This window comes from Scleropages formosus, chromosome 2 (genome assembly GCF_900964775.1).
Source record: "Scleropages formosus chromosome 2, fSclFor1.1, whole genome shotgun sequence".
Taxonomy (NCBI): Eukaryota; Metazoa; Chordata; class Actinopteri; order Osteoglossiformes; family Osteoglossidae; genus Scleropages; species Scleropages formosus.
Genome location: NC_041807.1, coordinates 6812636 through 6831468, shown reverse-complemented (window position 1 = coordinate 6831468; position 18833 = coordinate 6812636). Strand labels below are relative to the sequence as shown.

General features: G+C 44.2%; 1 protein-coding gene across 7 annotated transcripts in view; it reads left to right on the top strand.

Annotated features, from left to right (window-relative positions):
- kif21b (kinesin family member 21B) overlaps nucleotides 1-18833 on the top strand; it is a 62092-nt gene that overhangs the window by 18309 nt on the left and 24950 nt on the right. For 5 of the 7 annotated variants that reach the window (XM_018758613.2, XM_018758612.2, XM_018758607.2 and 2 more), the window contains exons 2-21: nucleotides 568-790; nucleotides 1397-1579; nucleotides 3310-3459; nucleotides 3713-3847; nucleotides 4130-4309; nucleotides 4596-4711; nucleotides 4997-5192; nucleotides 6112-6301; nucleotides 6478-6541; nucleotides 6650-6874; nucleotides 9900-10035; nucleotides 10234-10402; nucleotides 10905-11093; nucleotides 12867-13066; nucleotides 14306-14413; nucleotides 14509-14804; nucleotides 15662-15827; nucleotides 16582-16782; nucleotides 17760-17861; nucleotides 18110-18275. In XM_018758613.2, coding sequence (XP_018614129.1) covers nucleotides 568-790; nucleotides 1397-1579; nucleotides 3310-3459; nucleotides 3713-3847; nucleotides 4130-4309; nucleotides 4596-4711; nucleotides 4997-5192; nucleotides 6112-6301; nucleotides 6478-6541; nucleotides 6650-6874; nucleotides 9900-10035; nucleotides 10234-10402; nucleotides 10905-11093; nucleotides 12867-13066; nucleotides 14306-14413; nucleotides 14509-14804; nucleotides 15662-15827; nucleotides 16582-16782; nucleotides 17760-17861; nucleotides 18110-18275 — 3395 coding nt within the window. The remainder of the gene's footprint in view (nucleotides 1-567; nucleotides 791-1396; nucleotides 1580-3309; nucleotides 3460-3712; nucleotides 3848-4129; nucleotides 4310-4595; nucleotides 4712-4996; nucleotides 5193-6111; nucleotides 6302-6477; nucleotides 6542-6649; nucleotides 6875-9899; nucleotides 10036-10233; nucleotides 10403-10904; nucleotides 11094-12866; nucleotides 13067-14305; nucleotides 14414-14508; nucleotides 14805-15661; nucleotides 15828-16581; nucleotides 16783-17759; nucleotides 17862-18109; nucleotides 18276-18833) is intronic. The other 2 variants (XM_018758609.1, XM_018758608.1) reach the window with 2 other exon arrangements.

Here is an 18833-nt window from a genome sequence, read left to right as displayed (position 1 = left end):
GAATGTCACAGAACTTGTATGGAAAGTGGTGTTTTTCGGTCTGATGCCCAGCTGTCAGATGGGGCTTGTTGTGGGGATGGCCAAAGGTTCAATGGATGAGTAACAAAGGGGTCGGGTGGTGGGGACCATTATGTGTTCTCATTACTTTTGTCGGATTACAAACAGGAAAATTAACCAAATGTACAAACACACCTAGAAATGTCAATCATGAATCAAAAATCCGTCAACAAAATAACACTGAAATAAGATTCATCAGATAGTAGTCCTCTTTACCTTTGATAACATACAGGTTTTTTGATGTTATTCGTGAAAATGTATATTCATTTTTTTATGTCTTTTGCACTTCACAGTTGAAGTCTGAATGCGTTTCACCCCCAACATGAAAAGGGAATGAGACCCTTGAAACAAGGAGATCTGTTGACCATACCTTGGGGGGAGAGAACTAGTAGTAGATAGTAGATGTGCTCTCTTATGACATTGGAAGTGCATGTAGTGCTGTAACACTGGAGTGTGTGTGGTGATTTGAGATATCTAGTGTTGACAAAACTTGTTACTGTAACTTCTCAGGATCCGCCCTCAGATGTCCAAGGAGAAGATCGAGGGCTGCCACGTGTGCACCTTGGTGACCCCTGGGGAACCCCAGGTGCTGCTGGGAAAAGATAAGGCCTTCACGTATGACTTTGTGTTCGACATGGATGCCCAGCAGAATCAGATCTATGCTACCTGCGTGCACAAGCTGGTTGAGGGCTGCTTTGAGGGTTATAATGCCACGGTCTTTGCATACGGCCAGGTCAGCATCCTCAGATGAGTATGTGTGCTCATACAGATGCTTGTGCACACCTACATGTCCTAGTCCAGCCATATGCTCTTAAACTCACCCATTTCCCATTTTTGCATGTGCAAAGTGCAGACTGTAGTCTTATATGAAATTCAGGAAAGATGTTTTCGGGCTGTTCCCGAGAAGTGTCGTTGGATACTGGCCAGAAAACAGTCAATCCACATATCTTTGCTCTTAATGTCATATCGTACAGCAGGCAGCAGACTGAACGCCTTACCTGCAGTCCAGGCCCTTGCGCTTTGTCCGTCCCAGTGGTTAAGCAGCATGTTAAATGGTACAGCCAGTGCTAAGCTTCATATAAAGCTCTAATTCAGCTTTAGTCACAGCTTTAAACTATGCTAGCAACCAGTGCAGTAAGGCTGCCAAGGCAGTTTTAGTGTTAGTTGTTTCACAGTTTTTAGATTTGCATTTGCAAACAGGCACATCAGGTATCTCTCTCTAATGACCACTGAGTCCTAGGATTGTGTCATGTTCACAGTTTTAGGCCTTAGGACCAACTGTCTGGACTTCTGGCCCCTCACTGTGTGTTATGGGGGTGTGGGGATCTCCTATTTGCAGACGGGCTCGGGAAAGACCTACACTATGGGCACGGGCTTCGACGTGAGTGTGGCTGAAAACGAGCAGGGCATCATCCCCCGTGCCATACGCCAGCTCTTCCAGGGCATTGAGAAGCAGCAGGCTGAGGCGCGAGCATCTGGCATGCAGCCCCCTGAGTTCAAAGTCAGCGCCCAGTTCCTGGAGGTGAATGGTGTTGAGGGAGGGTTACTGAAGGGGGGGTTGTCAATGACCTCATTGACCTCCTGCAGTATTTAAATTCTGTTTTATCCTCTTAGAAGATGGTTTTAATTAAAAGACATTAACAGACCATTTCTTCATGCATACAGTTTGACTTTTTATCAGTGTAACATTTTCACACACACACACACACACACACATTAATTATGGAACCTGTCTACAGATTTTGAGATAATGTGATTAGAGGGCTTCTGTGAGTAATATACAAAATTTACATTTTTGCTGATCTTGTTTGCTGTCTGTGTAAAAGATAAATTCCTTACAGTGATCTGATTGGGAATGCACAGGTCAATATTTGGATCAATTGTTAATCAAGCATATGTGGTTTAATTAGACATGGTAACACAATCTATCTTGAATTTTGGTTACTGATTACATTATTTGCCTTTTTTTGCTTATTTGGCAAAATGAAAATCTGAAGCAAATTACTGTCTTATCTTGCTCTTTACTTCTGCATCAGTGTATTAGCGGATAAGGAAAATAAACACATTTTCTGAACCGCTTGTCCCATACGGGGTCGCGGGGAACCGGTGCCTACCCGGCAACACAGGGCGTAAGGCCGGAGGGGGAGGGGACACACCCAGCACGGGATGCCAGTCCGTCGCAAGGCACCCCAAGCAGGACTCGAACCCCAGACCCACTGGAGAGCAGGACCCGGTCCAACCCACTGCACCACCGCGCCCCCCATAAGGAAAATAATATGTTGCAAATAATTTTCCTAACTGAAAAACCAACTAGGGGGGCGCAGTGGCGCAGTGGGTTGGATCACAGTCCTCCTCTCCAGTGGGTCTGGGGTTCGAGTCCTGCTTGGGGTGCCTTGCGATGGACTGGCGTCCCGTCCTGGGTGTGTCCCCTCCCCCTCCGGCCTTATGCCCTGTGTTACCGGGTGGGCTCCAGTTCCCCGTGACCCCGTATGGGACAAGCGGTTCTGAAAATGTGTGTGTGTGTGTGTGTGTGTGTGTGTGTGTGTGTGTGTGTGTGTGTGAAAAACCAACTCTTCTTTTGGATGAAATTAATGATCCGGCAGAACTTACCAAGACCTGGAATTTTATTCTGTTACCTTTTTAGTATTTGTCATATTGTGCATACTACAAATAAATTATTCTGTACTCTTGGCAATGCACAAATGAAAAATAATGTGAAAACATTCTCATGGGAGATGACAGGGTGAAGAGAGGCCACTGGAAATTTTGGGGAATGCCGCGCTTCAGCCGTTTTCACATTCCGCAGTAACCTGCTTTGTACCAATGGAAAAAGAAGAAGTGTAGAGGTGTAATTGTACCATCAACAATCTAAGCTGCCCAAAGCCAACAAAGTCTGGCAAGCAGTATTTAGAGCTGTCTCTGTATGGCTGCCATTAAGAAGAATAATTGCTTTAATTTTTCAAACAGTCTTCAATGCCAGCAAATTAGTGTCCCATGAGAGGAGAGTATTGGTCCATTACTGGCTCCTAACATGCCCTTATTTCATTTGTGGCTGGAGTTTATCAACTTTGTTGAGCCATGTCCCTACCTTAACCTGAGGTTTTTTGTTCAGCTGGCCTTATGTTTCAAGTCATTGAGGAGCCTTTGGCTCTGATGGTGAGGAGATGGTAGCCACTGTGGTCCAAAAGCAAGGATTAAAACCTCCTGAGACTGCTTGCCATCTGTGCCAGAGATACAGTGTGTGTCTTCTAGTTGTACAACGAGGAGATCCTGGACCTCTTCGACAGTGCACGAGACATGGATTCGCGAAGCAGGAAGTCCAACATCCGAATACACGAGGATCCCAATGGGGGCATCTATACTACTGGGGTGACCTCTCGACTTGTCACCTCTGAGGAGGAGGTGAGCACAGGCCCACCAGGTGGTGCCCTCAGCCATCTTCCTGGTTGATCGCAGTTTGTTTTAACTGTCTGATGTGAATTTAGTCTCTTGTTTCAGGAATGTAGTTATTAGTTGCGCACCCTTCATTTGTACTTACACACTTTCTCACTGTTAAAGCCACCTTATTTATGGTGACTTGTTCATAAGAGCTTTTTCTGCTGTTGTGGGTCACCCAGCAGATCCCAAATCAGGTGTAATACCCTGTCCTCCGCAGCTGCTGCAGTGCCTGAAGCTGGGTGCCCTCTCTCGCACCACGGCCAGCACCCAGATGAACGCCCAGAGCTCTCGCTCACATGCCATCTTCACAATCCACCTCTGCCAGATGCGGGTGTGCCGGCAGCCCCAGTTGGTAAGCTCATCAAATTCATCCTGGCACACCCACATCTCCAAAGTTTTTGGAAGCTATAATATCAGACACAAGGGTTGGTGAAGTGCGAATAAGGGATGTGTGAGGCAAGCAGCACTGTTACCCAGCATTTCCACAGTCATAATGCCCTGCAATTATAGCATCGGTCTGGCATCCTCCTGAGATTTTTATATCCTGCTACTTCTGTTGTGCTGTCCTTTTGCTTGCTCTGCTTAAGTACAGTCAGACTGCTTAATGGCAGTCACTTCTCTCTGGTTTCTACAGACAAATGGTGATGTAAGCGAAGACATGGCTGATGTATCCGACAGACCCATCTCACAGCCAGAGTATGAGACGCTGACGGCCAAGTTCCACTTTGTGGACCTGGCTGGGTCAGAACGGCTGAAGCGCACTGGTGCCACTGGCGAGCGGGCCCGGGAGGGGATCTCCATCAACTGTGGATTGGTATGGATGCTGCTGGTTGACAGGGGAAACTAGCTTCAACCTCCTAATGTCAGTGTGACTTGACTGGTTGTACTACTGCATAATACAGGTCACAGAAAGAACCGAACTGTATTACAGTACTTGTCCAGTTGTAGGATTATGCTGGACATGTTATTGCCTGTCCATCAAGTTTAATGAAAAAGTCTTTCTCAGCTGTATCTAATATAATATGGTTGAAAATGTATACTATAAACAAATCTAAGGACCTGGTTGAGAGCTGGAATGATAATGTGCTTGTGTCTTGCAGCTGGCTCTGGGCAATGTCATCAGTGCTCTTGGAGATCAGAGCAAGAAGAGCAGTCATGTGCCTTACCGAGACTCCAAACTAACACGGCTGCTGCAAGATTCTCTCGGGGGAAATAGGTATGGGCCTGTCCTCATCAGCCACAAGGTGCAGACCGCCACGTTCAGCTGCTAAGTACACCTTAACCAACACTGACTGACCTTTTATTTGCATATGTGTTGCACAGTCTCTCCATCTAACTATAGTGGCTGTGATATGCAAACAGTGAACATGTATAGCATGACACTCATCACAACACTTGAGAGTACCATAGATCTCGTCGAATGTAGTGCAGACTAGTGTCAGTGCACCCTCTGACATACGGTGGCCTGTGTTTTTTTCTCTCTCCCTCTCTTCTGTCCCAGTCGCACTCTGATGATCGCCTGCGTCAGCCCCTCAGATCGGGACTTCATGGAGACACTCAATACACTCAAGTATGCCAACCGTGCACGTAACATCAAGAACAAGGTTGTGGTCAACCAGGACAAAACCAGCCAGCAGATCAGTGCCCTCCGGGCGGAGATTGCTCGCCTGCAGATGGAGCTCATGGAGTACAAAGCGGTCAGTGTCAGGGAAGGGTGGTAAGGGGTGTAGATAAAGACTTCAGGTAGAAGACATGTTCTAGGGCAGGTTGTTACAGAATGTTGGGACCTGAAATGAGAGGAATGGCATGTGGTAGAATTGGATTAAAGGTTGCTTTGGCCCAGACATGGGTTTCATAGCATGACAGTAGCACTTGTAGTAGCTAGTAACTGTATTGGTCAGTGATCATGTGGAAGAGGGAATTCATGTATTTGTGGAGCTAGTCGTGATTGGTGACTTGTTTTATGTCATATGTGTTGTGTTTAATATGTATGTTCATTTGGAAAGCACTGAGCATTATTATTTATCGGTTTATTTATTTATTCATCTTTGTATTTATGCTTTTTATTCCTTTTCTCTCACATCCTTGTGTGTTTGCACTTATTGTGTAAATGACATTACCCTTGAAGAACAGAGCTGCTATGATGCAAAACAAAGTTTAGCGAAATCTAGCAAATAAAGTTCAGTTGTATCATACCGTGTCATAGTGGAACAGCAGCATGGTGGCACAGCGAGTAACGCTGCTGTCTCACAGTGCCTGGGTGGTATGAGAGAACATGGGTTTGATCCTTGCTCAGTCTGTGTGGAGTTTGCATGTTCTCCCTGTGTATGTGTGGGTTTCCTCCCACTGTCCAAAGATATGCTGATCAGGTTTCCCTATAGTGTGTGAGTGACACAGAGAGAGTGCATTTCACTGATGTATGGATGAGTGACCCAGTGTAAGTAGTGTATCTAGCAGTGTAAGTCACCTTGGTGAATAAGGTGTGTGGGCTAGTAACACTACATAGTATCCATTGTAAGTTGCCTTGGAAAAAAGCATCTGCTAAGTGAATAAATGTAAATAGTAGATAGTGTCTGTTTGTAGTTACCAGCTGATGCTCTGCGGTGCACTCTACAGGGCAAGCGGGTTATTGGTGATGATGGCACAGAAGGCTTCAGTGACCTCTTCCAGGAGAACTCTATGCTGCAGAAGGAAAACAACACTCTAAGGATGCGGGTGAAGGCCATGCAGGAGACAATTGATCACCTCAACAACCGCGTCACCCAGCTGCTCTCCAGTGAGGTCACTGCGGTACTCACCAAGTCAGGTGTGCATCATCTTCTGGCTGGTCTTCTATAGAAACACTCCTGCTGCAGGCCTTCTTCGTAACTCTTAATGCGGCAGTAGCCATTAGGCTCCTCTGTATGGGTTCGCATTTGTTTTGTGCCCTTGTGGTCACTTTAGGCCTAATGACAGTTTCTGCTCCACTGTCCTTTTTTCCAGGTGATGGCAATGAAGAAATAGGTGCTTTAATCCAGAACTACATCAGAGAGATTGAGGAAATCAGGTACTCCAGTGAAATCTCTGTACCCGAGAAACTGTGCTCTGAGCATGCTTTAGCGAACATCCCTTCCCATTTACGGTCTCTGCTGTACTGTCCTGTTTTCTGTTGCAGGTCCAAGCTCTTGGAGAGTGAGGCCATGAATGAAACTCTGCGGCGTAGTCTGTCCCGCCTCTCCTCCCGATCCCCATACACTCCCTCGCATGGCTCGGCCTTGGGGCTCCCCCCTGGCTCCTCCCCTTCTCTATCTATGGAGGCGGAGATGACCGATGTGATCCGTCGTGCTAAGCTGGACATTGAGAAGCTGAAGAAGAAGCAGAGGAAACAGAGAAGAAAGAGGTGAGTGCCTCCCTGTTTCTGGGCATTTATGGAAATAATGGTTGAAGAATCACATAGCCACATTTGGTTGATAGTATTAGATTAAGTACAAAGTGAAATTGTAAAAATTAAAAAAATCAGAAATTGAAACTTTTATGTATAAAAACATTACAGTTTTGGGGGAAAAATATCACTGTGGGTTTTGCACAACTGCAATACCTGAGCCCAGGTTAGTAACACTGCCTTTGTAGCAGTTTGTTAATAAGTAAAATAGTGTCACTCCTTGCATTGGTGAGAGTGACAAGGGTTAGAGGACTTGCCTGCTGCCACAATAGAGCTGAAAGTACAGTCAGGATCCAAAGCAAAGTCTCATCACACATACTGTTGACTAGATTTGCCAGATACTAAGGGGGCAGTCAGTTAATGAGCAAAGTAAGGCTCAGGCTCTGTCACACACCGGTCTGCTTTAACACTTACTGTACATGACTGGGACATACGGGGTGAGATGCAGGAGACCCTCAGTTTCTCTTATAGTGTCTTCCTTACTGATAGAAAAAGAGGACAACTCACACCCACAAACCAGCTTTATCCAGACACAGCAGCAAAACCCTACATAAAGTGATCCTAGTGCCACCTGTGATGGCGCCAAATAGGAAGCAGTATACCTGGCATGGATGCAAATGGGTCATAATAAAGCTGGTTGCTGTTGGGCGCAAGAAACATGTCAAGAGGGCTGCAGCTCACAGGTTTAATGCTGTTAATTCAGCTTTAATTGTTAGAGGCCGGGTAGCTGCTGGCCTGGTGGGATTGGTGAACCTGCCAAATGCAACAGCTTTCTGTATAGAGAGAAAGGAGATTCTCTTCTTACAAAAGGAGTTTTAAAAGGCTGAGCTGTGGGCTTTCTCCGACAAGCAGCTAGTGATGGATTTGATGAGCATGTACATTTTGTTATGAGAGCGAGGGACTGATTTTAGTGTGTGGCTCAGAGTGTTTTATTACCCAATTGTAATGTTATGCACCCCCCTTCATATGTTAACCAGAATATTTGTGCTTTTGCACACATTATGACTCAGTTACTGAATTTGGTTATTGTATGGCCAGTGTGTGATTGTGCATTTTACCGACAGTGTGTGATAATGTTGCACAGAACTAATAATGAGATATATTTGCATGCTGCTGTGATTGCAATGTAATGGAAATGTAATTGATCATTTTTTCAGTGCCTGTATATGAAGCCAGAACTGACTGTAGATTTTACTAGTTTTCAAAAACGTAATTATGCTGTAACCCAATTAAATAATAATAGTGAGGTCTCAACTAAAGGTTTTGATTAAATGTGATTTTGACTGCACAGTGCTTTCAGTTATATTTAGATTAAGGTTAAGCAAATACAAAAATGATTACACCCTATGGCCTATGAGTTTCAGCATATCACATCCTAGCAAAGGACTCAGCTCTCTAGTTCAATACATTAATTCAGGCAGTCGCTGGATTACGAACGAGTTCTTTTCCTTAATCTTTCTTTAAGTCAGATTTCTATGTAGGACGGAACATTTAGGTACTGTTTGTGTCAAACGTCAGTTAGTCAAGTGTTTGTCTTAGTACCTTTCTATGCATAAAGAACATTAAAGAAACACCTTCGAATATATCTAAACATCTTTAGTATAACATTACAGCAATAATAATAATAATACAAAATGATAATAACAATAATATAACAATAATAAATGTAACTACATACAGTATTTATAATTGAGAGAAACATAGAAAGAGATAATAAATGTTACTACAGTATTTATAATAGAGAGAGCGAGAAAGAGGGGAGGAGGAGAGAGAGAGACAGAGTGTGTGTGTGTGTGTGTGTGTGTGTGTGTGTGTGTAGGTACAAAAAACATTAAAGAAACTTTAATGTTTGCTTTTCCAATGTTTGTTGGCATTTTACCTTTTTCTGATCACTTTATAAATTTCCACTTTAGTTTCAGTCGTGATCGTTTTCCTTTTCTTTGATGCATAACCATCACTTGCATCACAGGAAGGTAAAAACAAAAAAATTAAAGCCAAATACAGTAACGCACAAGACACTGTTTACAGGAATGTGGTCCGCATCATACTGAGCTGACAGGAGACTGAGGTGTGTATGGACCCAATCACAGGATCTTTATTGTTGGTACACAAGGGAGCAGGTGAGATTCATGGTTGGGGACAGGCATGGGTTGGTTGAAACCGCTTGTACCATTGGTTGGGGGGAGCCGGAGCCTAACGCAGCAACAAGGCACTCCAAGCAGGACTTGAACCCTAGGCCCACTGGATAGCAGGATGCAGTCAAACCCACTGCACCACCGCACCCCCTACTCTTGTACTATTATAAGCTTATTTCGGTTCAAAAAATCCACTGTCAGAATGTGACTGCTTGTAAGGAAGAGAAGATTTTAGCTGTATATCTTTAACTTCAGCTTTTTAATACAGTTTTTATATATGCAATATTAAACGACACATAAGTGAATTTGTGGAGCAAACCCCAAAAGAAATTCCTGGCTATGCCACTTATTTGCACATCAAGGATGTGTTGTCTCACACCACCTGGGTTGTGTGAGAGGACATGGGTTTGATCCCTGCTCAGTCTGTGTGGAGTTTGCATGTTCTCCCCATGTCTGCATGGGTTTTATCAGGGTTCTCTAGTTTTTTCCCACAGTCCAAAGACATGCTGTTCATGTTCACCCATAGTGTGTGAATGACAGAGAGTGTGTTTCACTGATTTATGGATGAGTGACCCATTGTAAGTAGTGTATCTAGCAGTGTAATTAACCTTGGTGAACAAGGTGTGTGGGCTGATGACACTACATAGAGTTTGCTGGAAGTTGCTTTGGAGAAAAGTGTCTGCTAAATAAATGAAAGTAAATGTAAAGAGAGTTGTGAGTGACTGCAAGATCGCTCATGCTGCTTTGTTCTGTGCTGATACACTGTATACTTTGTTAATATAAGGTGTGACCTGGATACCGTGCGGATAGACACGGAATGATTTTTATCTGTACTCTGTTTCCCACAGCCCAGACAAGGACAAGGGGTTAAAGAAGAGAGCCAAGCTGCAGGAGAACAGGAATGCTACGGAATACGGGGAGAGGGTCAAACACCTGCAGAATGGCGAGAATGAAGAGGTCGACTCTGATGACAACGATGGTGAGGTATGGTGACATGTCTTGCCCAACCTTAAGGCAACACAGACAAAACATCAGAGCTAATGTTTGTCTAGTGTCAATACTGCCGTATGGCATAAGGATAATTTACAGTAATCACAAAGGTGAAGTAATAATTAAAGTAAATGTGTGTGTGAGACCTTTGAGAGTGCAAATCGACTTATGTGTTTGTATTTGTGTCATTAGAGCCACTTGTCTCCCCTTCAGGAGGAAGACCAAGAAGAGAGTGCCTGCGACGAAGATGAAGAGGAGGATGAGGGAGAGGAGGAAAGGGGCCGAGAAGAAGAGGAGGACGAAGAGGAGTTTGACAGTGACGAGAGCTTGGTTGACTCAGACTCGGACTCTGATGAAAAAGGTCAGAGATGGATGAATGAGCCTCTTTCCGTTTGATGGTGATGCCTGATTTGGTTTGATTATTGATGCCCTTCAGGGCAGGGTTATCACTGAGCCACAGGCTGAGTCAGAGCAATGCGACTCACCTGTAACTGTCATGGAAGCTGTAGCTCACTGCAGCTCTTTGTGTTATTGTGTAACAGTGCTCTTCTGGAAAAGCTCTCAACAGTCTCTGCAGTTAGTATATTAATATACTACTAATAGTATACTACTGTTTATATCCGTGTGTTTTTCTGTTGCTGTGTGTCACCCTCCTTGATAATATTGAGCTTTTGTCACTTGAGAGTGTCAAAGTATGCAGATGTGTGTGTCCAGATGTTCATTACATGGGCTTGTGTGCTTATGGAGAGGATTACTTTGGAAGAATTGCTGAAGGTAATTTGTGTGTTGGATCATGCGGTCTGTGTGTGGATATGTCCATATGTGCACAGATCTTTACCCTCTTGATTCTTGTGGCTCTGCAGCCGATTTCCAGGCAGACCTGGCCGACCTCACCTGTGAGATCGAGATTAAGCAGAAGCTGATCGATGAACTGGAGAACAGCCAGCGGCGCCTGCTCATGCTGAAGCTGCAGTATGAAGAGAAGCTGATCCAGCTGCAGAATAAGATCCGTGACACACAGCTGGAGCGGGACCGCGTGCTTCAGAACCTCAGTAAGTCCCACAGCCTCATAGGAGTCTATTGCCTGGGATTCTGCTGTAACAAGACCAAGGCAGTTTAGTGTCTAGGAACTGACTAAATTAGCTAAGAGTGACTAAATGTTTAAGACCCATGAAGTCTAGCTGTTACACTACTAAAGACTATCTTTTGCTTGAAGTGTTTAATTTCTACACAGATCAACACCTGTATAAATGGAAATGGTTCAGCTTTGGTGTCATACAAGTTTCATGAGATATTTATTTGCTAAACGGTGATATTACAACCTTTGTAAAGTCTCCCGGAAAGAAGGAGATTTCATGGAAGAAAGTTTAGTTGGTCCCTGACTTAGAAGCTTAATTGGGAGTGGAAGTTGGTCCATTACGTGAAATGTTAATCAAATGTGATGTGGAGCAGACCAGGGACCTGTCATCAGTTCAATATGCAGCAACTTGTCCAGTGAGCACTGGCAAAAGCTGGTATTGGACTACATGACTTTACTGTGTGAATTGCATGGATACATATGTATTTTCTGTATGTTGTGAAATTTACTTTTTTATGATATGCTGTAATGTAATACAGATATGAGCCACCTAGAATGCTTCACTGGCAGGTGACAGAAGGGTTTTACAAACAGGAATAGAGTGGTGGAGCAGACCTTTTCTCTCTCCTATTCAGCAGATCATGGACAGCAATGGGGTAGACAGCCCTTTCCTCTGGTCAGACAGGATGGCTTGTGCACATCTTGCTATTTTGAGTCTGTTTGTAGAAGTAATTATGGCTCCATGTAAACACACACACACACACACACACACACACACACACACACACATTTTCAGAACCGCTTGTCCCGTACGGGGTCACGGGGAACCGGAGCCTACCCGGCAACACAGGGCGTAAGGCCGGAGGGGGAGGGGACACACCCAGGACGGGACGCTAGTCCGTCGCAAGGTACCCCAAGCGGGACTCGAACCCCAGACCCACCGGACAGCAGGACTGTGGCCCAACCCACTGCGCCACCGCACCCCCCTTATTCCATGTAAATACAAAAGTCAAATAAAGAGCCCTGAGCTGGACTCGGGAGTTAGTGCTCACCTGCAGGTCCTTTATTCCCTCTTTTATCCCACACATCGCTCAATATCCAAGGAAAATAGTGAGAAATAAAGGTCTACTTAAAAAAATAATGTGAATTCTATGTTATTTACGTTGGTGTGCAGATAAAAACTGCACATCAGCTCAGAGCAGGAGGCATTACATGGAGGTGCAGAATGAAGGAGAGAAAGTACTTCACAGACTGGTCTCGCAAATGGTTGAGTTGTTGAGGTCATAGGAGCATCTACAGCTTGTTCACCTTCCGTTTGCTTCTTTTCCACCTTCACCACTCTTTTGAAAAACTTACGTACTGTAAATTTTTCGGCTTACTGTTTGCCACCGTCTGTCGGCTCATTGGCTGATGCTTTGGTAAGCGATTTGAATTAGTTTCCCAGCCTAAATACTGCTCCAAGAAGTTTGCATTTGTTAAAAATTCTTTACTTAAAAGTTTGTGAGTTGAGGACTAACTGAAGGTATTGTTTAGCTAGTAATTTCCAACTAACTAATCTGAATGAGTTAATTAATTTTCAGTAAATTTCATGCAGATGGACAACGCCTTTCAGTAATCAAATCGAATGACTTTTGTTTTATTTAAAACATGAAACATGTCACTCAGAGGATGAGTGAAAGCAGTCAGTGCCATAAGCATCATATAAAACTCTTGGATAGATATGTAGTGCTCATCCTTTTTTTTCCAGTGTCTATGGAGAATTACACAGAGGAGAAAGCCAATAAGATCAAGTCAGAGTATGAAAAGCGGCTGAAGGAAATGAACCGGGACCTGCTGAAGCTTCAGGCAGCCCAGAAAGAGCACGCCCGTCTTCTGAAGAACCAGAGCCGCTATGAGCGGGAGCTCAAGAAGCTGCAGGCTGAGGTGGCTGAGATGAAGAAAGCCAAGGTAGAGGACCCCTCAAGCTCAAAGGTGGCACTAGATTTTAAAGTTATGAATGGGCAAAAAACACCTTAACTACTCGGCCCTGATTGAGAATTTCATTTAATGCATCACATTATTAAAGTTAGATTAAACTGCCTGCTCTGACTTTGAACACCTCATAACATTTCAGTTGTGTTCAACCAAACTATATGTCAGATGGCTGGTACAACAGTGCAGCAAGCAGTGCTGCTATCTCACAGCACCTCAGCGGTTCATCCGTAGTTTTCAATCAGCCTCAGGCTGTGTGAAGTTTGCATCTTCTCCCTGTGTTTGTGTGGGTCTCCTCTCTTATTCTAATAAATAGAACTGATAAAAATGTTCATACGCTATAACTTTAAGGTCATGCCCAGATAAACCTTTACACAGCTACTCCTGTAATGTAACGTGTGTGTATGTGTGTGTGTGTGTGTGTGTGTGTGTGTGTGTGTGTGTGTATATATAAAATTACAAGGAAGGTGATCAGGAATCATGGATATTCTGAGAAAGTTTTATGAGGCTACTCATGTGATGAACAGTGGTTCATATAGGTGGAAAGAAACAAACTACTTAAGAATCACATATCTAAATCTACAGTATGTCTCTCATCCTGCTAATGTAATGCACATTGTATTTTCTATGAGATGTACGTTGCTTTGGAGAAAAGCATCTGCTAAATGAATAAATGTAAATGTAAAACTAGAATAAAAATTTAGAATGACATTTGCCCTATCTTTCACTGCAGAGAAGCAAGATTTCAGATTTACATTTACATTTACATTTATTCATTTAGCAGACGTTTTTGTCCAAAGCAACTTACAACGAATACTATGTAGTGTTATTAGTCCACACACCTTATTCACCAAGGTGACTACATTGCTAGATAGACTACGTAGAAGGGGTTACTCATCCATGCATCAGTGAAACACACTCACTCCGTGACACTCACACACAGATAACTCGAATCACTGAAATAGTTTATAGCACAATCATCGAATAATGACCATCTCAGACCAGAAAAAGAACAGCATACATTATGGCCTTTGATGACCAAAACTGCTCATCTCTGACTTGGAAAGTCATGCCAATCACTGAAGCCAGATCAGTGTTGTCTTCCACAGCTTGCGATTGTGGTTGGTTTACCCTACAACTGTACGTTTCGTTATGCACCTGTAGTGGTGGTATGTGCTTTGCGTGTGGATTTGTTGATTCACCCTCCCGCTGCAGGTTGCACTGATGAAACAGATGAAGGAAGAGCAGCAGAGGCGGCGGATGATTGAGGCCAAGAGAAATCGTGAGATCGCTCAGTTGAAGAAAGAACAGCGGCGACAAGAAGTGAGAGGATGCATTGCAGATGTGGCAGTGAAAAGAAGTGGTTTATATGTACAATGTTTATCTTATATCTGATTGTCCCTGTCCATGTTGCACAGTATCAGATCCGAGCCCTAGAGTCTCAGAAGAGGCAGCAGGAAATAGTTCTGCGGAGGAAGACACAGGAAGTAACTGCACTGCGACGCCTAGCCAAGCCCATGTCGGAGCGCGTGGCAGGCCGTGTTGTGCGCCGGTTGCAGCCACTGGACTCTGGCACTGAGCTCACTGCAAGCAACATGGCCCCTGAGCCAGAGTCAGCTCGCTCTGTCTCCAGCATTGTGCGACAGTGGAACAACAAGCTGAATGGCTACATGACAGAGAGTGAGCCAACAGTCAGTGGAACCCGGGCGGCCAGGTTAGTGCCGCTGGTACCACAGCAGCACTGATGGCCTTTCTGTCCCAGATATCTATATCACTGGTCCACAGAATGGGACCGCCTTGGTGCAGGATGGGGTTCCAGACTCACTGCCCACATTTACCCATCTAACATTTCCTTTTAATTTGCTTCATATTTACATTTTTTATATCATTTCAGTAGTTTGAATTTTATTAAAACACTGCAGTTACATTTGTATTTAAATGGTGTGCTCTCATGAAAACCATCTGGTCAATGGAAGAGATAAGCTAACGGAATGGAGAAATGTCACCAAACTGAGTGAATCTGAGTGTACTGTTGGGGGCAGCATGTAGTGTAGTATTAAGAACTGTTCAAAAAACTCATGTTCAGTTCTTGCTTCCTATTGCAGGCAAATGAATAAAGAATAACACTGCTTTATAGAGTTGAAATTATTTCCTCTCCATACTAGTCAAAACTAGGTCTCATGTGCTTAAAGTCAGTTGTGAGTCATTTTGGGAAATGGAGGCAAACAGGAGAATGAGAAATCCAGATAATGGTCCAAAGTACGGTTTGTATTCTTGAACACTCACTAGTAGATTTTCCTTCATTTTTGTTAATGGAGACTTTGCTGGGGAAATCACTTTTTTGTGAGAACATAAAATGCTTGACACATGTAGGATGAACATGTATATCAGACAAGTGTGATTGATCAACCCCCTGTCTAATGTGCTGTTCCGCAGGAAGGCTGTGAGTGAACTTGCAGCTGAAACAATATACATTAAGTCCTGGTTAGCTGTGAAGTCTAGTTGGTACTTGAGGTTTGCAGTTGTGCCACCCTAGCAGTGAGTTTCCAACTTACTCTCCCCACTATACAGCAGCAGTAGCAGCAGCAGAAAGAAGTTCCCAAGGAAGACGGTGGGTGGCAGTGTCTCCAAGGTGGCACGACAAAAGTGGCTGGCCTTGGAGCGAAGGGTCACAGACATTGTGATGCAGAGGATGACTATAACCAATGTGGAGGCAGACATGGACCGCCTGCTCAAGGTACGTCCAAGTGGTGACACAGCAAGATGACAGTTGGAACCCGATCTTCATCAGCCCTTTAGACAAACTGAAGGGTGATGCAATGTACAGACTAGCTGTTTATGCTAACTACCTGCGGTAACTTGATTTTAAAAGTGAAAGGAAGTGGGTAAAAGTACTTCTTGGCAACCAGCTGTACCTCATGCTTTATGCTTTGCCGAAGGAAACAGGGAGGTAACAAAGAGCTCGGAGAGCAGTACTGTTTTCGTGATGTTCTTTCATTATTTTCTTGCTTAGCGGACATTTTTATTCAAAGGGACTTTGGATTCATTTGTTTCAATTGCGAGTTAGCAGGATTAGTGTTGCAGCAGCTGACTGAATGAGCTGAGAGAACAAAGGGCAAAACGTTGAATTTGTTTCCTCAGTTTATCAGCTTGTTGTTGCAGCAAAACCGAAGAAGAAGTCCACATAAGGGAAGTTGAAGCTTTATGGAACACTCTGGAAAACAATGTAGTTAATGTTCTCTGCTGCGGTCCCAAAAATGGTCATTCTGCACCCCTTTCCTCTCCTTTTCGGTTCCCTAGAGTTGTAGAAAGTAGAGAGTATTTCTAGTTAAATCTCACTCCATGCTCTCAGTGGTATAACAAAATGAGCTCTCACTGGCATTTGATCCTGTTGCTGTTACTTCAGAGCTGTGTTCTTCAAACATCACATCACCCGTCCCTTCTCCACTTTTTTGGATTTCACTGAAGAAATCTGCAATCTTCTTGCACAGAAACGTGAGGAGCTGTCGGTCCAGCAGGAGGCGCTGCTCTGCAAGCGGGAGAAGCTTCTGGGTGATATGCTGGAGGGGGAGGAGGAGCACCTCCTGCAGGAACTGAATGAAGAGATTGAGGTGCTCAATGCCAACATTGACTACATCAATGATAGCCTGTCAGACTGCCAGGCCACCATTGTGCAGATTGAAGAGACCAAGGTGGGTGCGGGACTGAGTTGGGGGACGGTTAAGGGCAGCTGCTGCACACCTGTACACTTTCGATCCAGAGAGTCCACCTTGCACTTTTATTCAAAGTGTACAAAATTTTTTTTCTGGCCATGTGTATCCTACAGTTTATGCACCTTCCTATTTCATGGATTTAGATGTTTTACTAAGTCAGAATGAACCATTTTCTGAAGGACATGACATTTCTTGGTTTTCAAGCACAGTTCAGTAAAGCACCTCTTCATTACATTTATTTATTTAGCTGACGCTTTTCTCCAAACCCACCTATAATATGAAGGTTATAATTGTTTATCCAGCTGGGTAATTTTTACTGGAGTAATTAAAGGTAAGTACCTTGCTCAATGGTACTATAGCCAGAAGTGGGGATCAAACCTGCAAGCATAGGGTCCAAAGGAAGTAGCACTAATCACTATGCTACCAGCTCTTTGTTGTGAGCAAAAAGACTTGAGAGGAAGATCAGTGACACCTGGCTGTTACTCCATATTCGTTCCTCCAAACACAAAGGTTACAGGTTTGAATCCCACAAGTTGTAGTGTCCTTGACGGAAGGTACTACTAAATTGCTTGAGTAAAATTGCCTGGCGATATAAATGGGTACATAATTGTAAGTTGCTTTGGAGAAAAATGTTGGCTAAAAGAGTAAATGTAAAGTGAAAAAATGCATATACAAAGCTCTGCACTTTTGAACGTAAAAAATAATTATGCAAAAAATGTCCTCAGTCATTTCTAATGGATTATGCAGAGGTTTATACAGGGATCACCAGTATGTTTCTTGCCCATTTGGCAGTGCTTAGAGAAATTATTCATGAAGAAGAGAAAGGAAGTCCTCGCTTTAAAGGAATTGACCAAATTAGCATGGGCCTAGGCTTTGCCCGTCTGCAGGGCAGAGGGAAAGGTGGAGTCATGAAGGACAGTTGCAACAGTGACTCACAGCCAAGTTGTGGTTTGTAGGATGAGTTGGACTCGGTGGACACGTCGGTGGTCATCAGTTCGTGTTCCTTGGCTGAGGCACGTCACCTTCTGGACTACTTCCTGAAATCCTCCATTGACAAGGTGAGCTGTAGTATTCCTCGCCGTTTCACCCACTCCGTTCTTCTTGCCTGTCACCAGATGTAGCTAGGTCATAGTCTCAGTGTTCTTCACCTATTACTGTTTCTTCAGCACGATTGAACCACACGGGTGTGATTAGCAGGATAATGCTCACGAGTTGTGTCGACACTGTAGTTGCTGAGTTACTGAACAGCACTGGGACAGTGACTCCTCTCTGCCGTTTGAACCCTGCCATCCTGTGGCATCTGCAGGGGCTGCAGGTGGTGCAGAAGGAGGCTCAGATCCGGCTGCTGGAGGGCCAGCTGCGGCAGACAGATGTGATCGGGTCGGCCCACAATCATGTGATCCTGGATGCCCTGCGGGAGAAAGCCGAGTGTATCCCGGAGCTACAGGCTCTCATTCACAATGTCCAGCAGGGTTGGCGTCCTTTCTCTCGTGCTGCAACTCACCCGTCTTCCGTTTCCTTCAAACTCTGCGCTGTCTGCTTTTGTTCCTCTTTTGCTTACACTATTCGCAGCTACCAGAACCTTCCCTGACTTGCTTGTCTCTCATTATGAACCCCTTCATTGTCATCTCATCTCATGTGACCTTCATTAACCCTGCTTTTGGACTGCCAGACTTTTGACCAATGTCTAGCTTGTTGTGTCCATGCATTTTCAGTGGTCATTCACTGGTGTGACACGAGGTCCAGAGTTCCGTTTCATTTTGCAAGCTACCCTTGACACAAACTGTGTTCAGTACCATTATCAAATAGTATCAGATTGTTAGTCCGCCGTGTGCTTGATATTAATTTTCAGGTGTCTCTGAGGAATCCTCTGTGGGCTTCTTTCTGATATTCTCAGAAACTATTTAGCATGCGTTTGTCACCTTTCAGTATTGTTGTAGACAGCTAATTGGCACTTGAAACTCTGGAAAAGACCACCATGTATCCAAATGAACTACTACTCCGTTACAGAGTACAGAGGTTGGGTTGAA